This window comes from Triticum aestivum, chromosome 5D, assembly GCF_018294505.1.
Source record: "Triticum aestivum cultivar Chinese Spring chromosome 5D, IWGSC CS RefSeq v2.1, whole genome shotgun sequence".
NCBI classification, from domain to species: domain Eukaryota; kingdom Viridiplantae; phylum Streptophyta; class Magnoliopsida; order Poales; family Poaceae; genus Triticum; species Triticum aestivum.
In genome coordinates, this window is record NC_057808.1 from 112353415 (window position 1) to 112361291 (window position 7877).

At 47.0% G+C, this 7877-nt stretch overlaps 1 protein-coding gene across 1 annotated transcript; it reads left to right on the forward strand.

Annotated features, from left to right (window-relative positions):
• Nucleotides 1–537: 537 nt before the first annotated feature.
• Nucleotides 538–1603, forward strand: LOC123119754 (uncharacterized). The gene has a single exon (XM_044539660.1). The coding sequence runs from the start codon at nucleotides 708–710 to the stop codon at nucleotides 1368–1370; it is 663 nt and encodes a 220-aa protein (XP_044395595.1). The 5' UTR covers nucleotides 538–707; the 3' UTR covers nucleotides 1371–1603.
• The last annotated feature ends 6274 nt before the right edge of the window (nucleotides 1604–7877 follow it).

The window sequence follows — 7877 nt, forward strand, 5'->3', positions numbered from 1 at the left end:
CAGATATTTAGATCTCATCTATATGTACGTGTAGAATCTTTAAAAAAAAATTGAACTTTGAAATATGCTTTTTAAATAGCAGGACCCAATAGACCCCTTAAGCAAAACAACCATTCTTAACAACCTGCATTCTATAAGCTACAGGAAGAGAAGAGCTTCCCCCTCAAAAAAAGATAAAAAAAAGATAGAGAAGAGTTTGACGCGTGCACGGCAAAGCCGGCAACAAGCTAACCAACAAGAACATATATTTCCTAAAAACAGGGAACATCAAACAAATGAGGAACTACCTATTCATGCTCTACTTGCTTCTCCATTGAGTGAAGAATGCCTGCCCTCTTGAATGCATCAATGGATCCAGATGCAAAAGGATGGGGCATGGCATGGCCACTCCACCCATGCATGTCCTCCACTGCGTGATAAGGGAAAAACATTTTGAATAAATAAATAGTACTCTACTGTAATAAATAAACAACTCCCAACTACACTGCCATTTCATATCATACGTATCAGTCATACAGTATCATTGTTCACCTTTCCATCTCCTATATAAGCACGCAGCTCACACGCTTCTTCTCCACCCATCCAAGCCGCACCCACTAGCTCCCAGCTGCAGCAAGCAAGCGAAGCTCGTGCGTGAGCGAGCGACCGAGCGAGCTGAAAAACCACCCTACAAAGCTCCGGCTGAGCCACCCGTCCGGCCGGCGACGATGCCGATGCTCATCCCCGACGACGTTCGCGCCAAGGCGGAGATCTACACCGGCGACGCGGCGGGGCAGGAGAAGACGCGGCTGATGCTGGCGGAGACGGAGCTCCCCAGCGGCCTCCTGCCGCTCAAGGACATCATCGAGTGCGGGTACGTGGAGGAGACCGGCTTCGTGTGGCTCAAGCAGAAGAAGCGGGTGGACCACTACTTCGCCAAGGCCGGCCGCCACGTCTCCTACGCCACCGAGGTCTCCGCCATCGCCGAGAAGGGCCGCCTGAAGAAGATCTCCGGCGTCAAGGCCAAGGAGATGCTCATCTGGGTCAACCTCCACGAGATCTGCGTCGACGACCCGCCCACCGGCAAGCTCCACTGCAAGGCCATCGGCGGCCTCTCCCGCAGCTTCCCCGTGGAGGCATTCGAGGCCACTGACGCCCTGGCCGTGCCCGTCACCGGACGTCTCAAGAAGAAGACAGAGAAAGAGAGCACCGACAAGAAAGACGAGAAGGAGGAGGATTCAGCAGAGAAGCCGAAGGAGGAGGCAGCAGAGAAGCCCAAGGGGGCCGCCGTCGCCCCCGCCCCCGCCGCCGTCGATGAGATCGGTCAGAAAATGAAGGAGATGAACACGGAGGCACCCGTGCAGGCGGAAGCGGTGGCAGCCAAGAACTGATCGGTGGCGGCGACGGCGACGGCGGCACGTCATGATCGGTTACCTAGTCATAAATTTGTTTCAGAATAACGCATTGCATTAGCATGTCATCAACCATCCACACATATGTATCACCTGATCGATCGATGAGAGTTCAGTTCGACAACGATGTAATTTACTCCTACCTTTTTTTTCTGGTTTTAATGTGATGAAATTTAATGGATGCCATTGCCATGAGCTGGCGCTACCCGATCGATCGATCGTACTACTACTGCTACGCACTGCCTTCGTTAATTTAGGTACTCATACTTTATCTGAGGTGGCAGGAAGCAAGCAAATGGGTGAGTAAATTGGGGGAGCAGTAGTGGTCACCTCACCTCTGTTTCTCTTCTTCTCGGTGAGCATTGAATCCCATGTGTTCCTCTTCAATTTGGTGGGATCTTGGAGTAGATTCCGCTACTTACCTTCCAGCATTCTTCGCTGCTTGCTTAGACTACCTGCGCTTAGACTACCCACAGTGAGAGTAACATAGATGGTAATATCACACTTATCTAGATAAAATAGATGATGTGGCATGTAATTAATGAAGAAAAAGAGACACGTGGTAACATAGCTAGTTACTGTAACATTACACATATCAAAAAAGATGAGTCTAAAACGTACTCCCTCCATTCCAAAATATAGTGCGCCCGCGCTTCCCGAGGTCGAATTTTGACCATAAATTTAACGAACGAGACCGACTGCGGCGGGTGAAAAAATTACATAATTAAAAACTTCTTTCGAATACGAATTCACTGATATAATTTTTGCTCCCGCCGCAATCGGTCTTGGTAGTTAAATTTACGGTCAAAGTTGAAGCACGGAGATAGAGGAAGCACTACATTGTGGAATGGAGGGAGTAATAAATGAAGTGATGCATGACATAACACATATATTACTACCCACTGTGAAGATAGTAACATAGACTAGTAACATATACTCTAAGTTACTTTCCATTGTGATTAGTCTTAGTTGAGTACTATTCTAACCATCCTATAATATAATAATGTTTTTGACACTTAGCGGATCTGGGCGAGCAGATGCATGGTAAAAACAAGACTGGGCAGGGCGGGCCTAAAGCGGTAAAAACCAGAATGAGCAGATGCAAGGTAAAAATCATATGGTGCACATGGTTTGTTAGGCTGCATGTAGGTTCTCACGATTGGTAATCTGCATTAGCTGGGCTGATGCACTATAAGCTGTTTGGTTGCATACAATGAACATGATTAAAAGTTAACAATCACATATTTCACACTGAAAACACTAGAGTACCTTGGCGACTGCAGTGCCCGCAGCATCGCGTCCTACATGCCTAGCACGGAGTCACAGGCAAGCGATCCCGTCAAGAGCGTGGCGTATCAGTTGTTAGCGTGGCGTGAAGAAAGTCCAGGAGAAGGGACGAGGAGCAGAGCGTCGAGGGAGAGTACGAGGAGAAATGTATACAACCTACCAAACACGCCAAAATGCGTACAGCTACAAACAACGGATGTGAGAAACTATGGATATGCACAGCCGTGCATGGTTGTAAAAAAAATTGACCTTTTTTCACAACGTATGTATAGCAATCCTTGGTTTTACTACTCATCCTGACACGTGCAAGAACAAGGAGTAAAGTATTTTTTGACGGGACAAGGAGCGACCAGTTTATAAAGAAAACCAGACCAAAAACTAAATAACTCACACACCATCCGACTAGTTTATAAAGGAAACCAGACCAAACTGAACAACTCTCACATTATCCGACGATAATCTAAACGAACCATCAACACCTATCATATGCTCTCCATCTAGGATGTCCTTGAACAAGAACTTCGACAACAACTTTAGCAAGGAAACAACACCCAAGGAACGCCATCATCCCGACATCGATCCCCATTGACCACAAAACATTTCATCCTGATTTGCACATGACTATCCACCAAACCATGGGTAACAAGTCCGGCCCAACCAACAAGCCGTCACTACCGCTCCCAAACGATTGATCAGGGCGAGTGTTGAGGAAAGTACTCTTCGGCAATGCCTCCAAGGAGGTAAATGATGGCCAGACGAGTCCTCATCACCAGCATCGATCCCCATCTAATCCAAAACTCTCGTCCATAGCCTGATGCCTCACCACCTTGACAGATCTCATGGAGAGGCCGAACCGTTGCCAACCTGTGAGATGGAACCATGACTCCATTTGTATTCATCAGTGGTGAGCCATGCCAAACGGGGTAGAGGCGCTTCTAGCCAACACAAACTCCACATTGGGAGCCCAAATGGACGTCGGCACCACCCCTCCAATATCGTCATGAAGCCTCACCAGTGCTATTAGCTAACCCTGTCGCGCAATCATTGGAGTCGGCCCGTGGGTGGGAAGGAGGGCAACCGCACTGCTCGCGTGCCCTGGCCGCAGCTTATGCGAGTCCAACGACCATGCCGCCAGCCAAACATGACGCTTGATGCCAACCAGTGGAACCGCAAGATCGCCCCACGCCACCCTTGGCTAGACGGGCGCCCCTATATCTCATTGTACGCGAGATTAAACCTGGGCATTCTCCGGGCCAGGCCGGGTTCCACAAAGCCTGACCCCCAAATCCCAAGCATTGGCCCAAGTAGTAGCTCTGCAAAATCCCTACTTTTCGTATTTAAATAATAAAATAACTATTTTCAGGGATTAATACTATAATGATATGCCTATATTTATATAAAAAAACTTGAAAATCATGTTTTCCCGGGCTTTGGGCCGGGCTGCAGCTGGAAAGTGGGTCCCAAGCCCGACCTGGACGCCGGGCTTCGGGACAGGCCTATCGGGTCGGGCCACCCATGCCCAGGTTTACGCGAGACAGAGGCAAAGCTCGTGTCGGGTGGGCCAGCCCAGCCGCAGGAGGCTACAACCTCCTTTTCCTGTTTTTTTACGTTTTCTATTTTTAATTTTTACTTTTATTTATACTTTAATATATTATAAATATATATTAAAAAAATCTATAAAAAGCATTTCAAAAGTGTTGACCAAGCATTTAAAAAAGTGTAATTTGTATAGAGAAAATGTTTATCACGTATATGAACAATGTATTAAAAAATTGATCATGTACTCAATAAAAATGTTAATCAAGCATTCGGAAAATTTTAAATGTGTATAGTAATAATGTTGACCATGTATTAAAAAATGATGCTTTTTTGATCATGCATAGAAAAATGTTAATCAAGCATTTAAAGAAAATGTTGAACAAGTTTTTCAAAATGTTAATCAAGCATTTGGAAATGTTAAATGTCTAGTAAAAAATGTTGACAATGTATTAAAAATGATTAAATTGATTTACCATGTATATAAAAAATTTAAGCAAGCATTTGAAAAGAATGTTGAACTAGTATTTAAAAAATGTTAATCAAGCATTTGGAAATTGTTAAAAATGTGTATAGAAAAAATGTTGACCATGTATTAAAAAATTATGAATGTTTTTATCATGTATATAAAAATCTTCATCAAGCATTTGGAAAAATGCCGAACAAGTATTTAAAAAATGTTAATCATGCACTTGAAAAATGTTAAATGTGTATAAAAAATGTTGACCATGTGTTAAAAAAGGGTGAATTTTCTTGATCATTTATATAAAAATATTGATAAAGCATTTGAGAAAAATGTCGAACAAGTATTCAAAAAATGTTTAATGTGTACAGAAAAATGTGCCCATGTGTTAAAAAATGTTAAAATTGTATTTGAAAAATGTTAATCAAGAATTTCAAAATAAAAGTTGAATGTGTATAGAAAAATGTGGACCATGTATTTAAATATGTTAATCTGGTATTTGAACAAAACTGATAAAAAACAAGAAAGAAAGAAACAAACCCAAATAAAAGCGAAGAGAAAATAAAGAAAAGAAAAAACAAAGTGAAAACCGAGACAGATATGAAGAAAACCGAAGAAAGACAACAGAAAAAGAAAAGAAAACCCAATTAAATTAGAGAAAATCGGGGAAACACAAAAAAAAACAGAAATGGAAACATAAAAAACCCAGAAAATCCAGTGAAAGCGTCGGGGGCATGGCACGCGGGCAGGCAACGGAACCCGGATCCCTTTCAAAAACATCGGGGCTAGCCAAAACCCTCAATCCGGCTTGCCCCCGGCCGGCTCCCCAGTGCGAACCGGTCGGGTGCCGCGACCCGGCCGGCCGTCCACGAGAAGTCAACCCCCAGCGGTAGGCAGGCGTGGCTATAGTATGCCCCCTTTACGCCGGCCCCAGCAGGCGCGGCAGCGGTGCTCCCCACGCCCCCGCCAGGTGTGGGCAGTTTCCTGGAGGCGCAACCCTGTAGCAAGGCGGCGCCGCCGTCCTGTGACGCTCGGTGGGGTGTGCCACAATATCCATCAATCGGCCGTACCCTTGTCCGGCGGCCGCGGTATGGCCCGCACCTGGCGGACCCGGCGAGACCCTCACCCGACGGACTCGGCAGTCCTGGCGGCCCCCACTGCCGGCTCCCAGACGCTTACACCAGGGCCCCGCGCCCATGTAATATTACCATTGTAACCCCGGGGGGACAACCTATAAGACCCCCCGGTGCCCCTTCGTGCAGGGGGTCGAACTCTAGAACACACACACGTTGGAGAGGCAGAGCATGCACTGGCCTGTCTTCCTTCGCCCCACGAACAACTCCTGGAGCAAACCTGTAACCACTTCATATCGACCATATTCGGCAGGATTAGGGGTGTTATCTCTCCGGAGAGCCCCGAACCTGGGTACGTCTCGTGTCTCCCACTTGCGCGTGCCAACCTCGCCTCTGGAACCCACCGGTGATCTTTGTGTCTGTCTCCACCTTTAGCCATCTTATGGCATCTGCCGTGAGATCACCACGACAATTGGCGTCCACCGTGGGGCAGCTCGCGGTGCCGGCCGGAGTCAAGTTCCAGACGAGGCCCTTCACCTGCTCTGGCGAGTGCATCATGCATGGTTGGTTCGCGCGTCCGGCGCAGACGCTGCCGGCTTCGTCACTGGCTCCATCGTCCCTTTTTGTGCGTTCTGCGTCTCCATTGCGCTCGTCCCCGACGGGTACCCCAGCGGGGTGCACGACGTCTCCACCTCCCCCGTCCCCGCCGGCGCGTCGTCTTCGACAACGTGGCAAATCTTTGCACCCGCGTGGAGGTGCTAACCACCGGCTCTACCTCCTCCTCGCCTAGCAGCGTGGCTAAGGCTGCCGCGGCCAAGGCCGCAGCGGCTCGCGCCGAGCGGGTTGACTCGCTGCGCGCTATGATACGTCTCCAACGTATATATAATTTATGAAGTATTCATGCTATTATATTATCCTTCTAGGATGTTTTATATGCATTTATATGCTATTTTATATGATTTTTGGGACTAACCTTAACCCAGAGCCCAGTGCCAGTTTCTGTTTTTTTCCCTTGTTTCAGTGTTTCGCAGAAAAGGAATATCAAACGGAGTCCAAACGGAATGAAACCTTCGGGAGCGTGATTTTTGGAACGAACGTGATCCAGGAGACTTGGAGTTGTAGTCAACGAAGCTTCAAGGTGGCCACGAGGCAGGGAGGTGCGCCTGCCCCCTGGGTGCACCCCCACCCACGTGGGCCCCTCGTGGCTCCCCTGACTGACTTCTTTCGCCTATAGATATCGATATACCCTAAAAACATCGGGGAATAGAATAGATCCGGAGTTCCGCCGCCGCAAGCCTCTGTAGCCACCAAAAACCAATCGGGACCCTATTCCGGCACCCTGCCGGAGGGGGGAACCCTCACCGGTGGCCATCTTCATCATCCCGGCGCTCTCCATGACGAGGAGGGAGTAGTCCACCCTCGGGGCTGAGGGTATGTACCAGTAGCTATGTGTTTGATCTCTCTCTCGTGTTCTTGAGGTGGTACGATCTTGATGTATCGCAAGCTTTGCTATTATAGTTGGATCTTATGATGTTTCTCCCCCTCTGCTCTCTTGTAATGGATTGAGTTTTCCCTTTGAAGTTATCTTATCGGATTGAGTCTTTAAGGATTTGAGAACACTTGATGTATGTCTTGCATGTGCTTATCTGTGGTGACAATGGGATATTGCGTGATCTACTTGATGTATGTTTTGGTGATCAACTTGCGGGTTCAGTGACCTTGTGAACTTATGCATAGGGGTTGGCACACATTTTCGTCTTGACTCTCCGGTAGAAACTTTGGGGCACTCTTTTGAAGTTCTTTGTGTTGGTTTGAATAGATGAATCTGAGATTGTGTGATGCATATCGTATAATCATACCCACGGATACTTGAGGTGACATTGGAGTATCTAGGTGACATTAGGGTTTTGGTTGATTTGTGTCTTAAGGTGTTATTCTAGTACGAACTCTATGATAGATCGAACAGAAAGAATAGCTTCGTGTTATTTTACTACGGACTCTTGAATAGATCGATCCGAAAGAATAACTTTGAGGTGGTTTCGTACCCTACAATAATCTCTTCGTTTGTTCTCCGCTATTAGTGACTTTGGAGTGACTCTTTGTTGCATGTTGAGGGATATTTATATG

What these genes read in the sequence shown, in the direction of transcription:
- LOC123119754 (XM_044539660.1), top strand. Translation starts at nt 708, where the DNA reads ATGCCGATGCTCATCCCCGACGACGTTCGCGCCAAGGCGGAGATCTAC.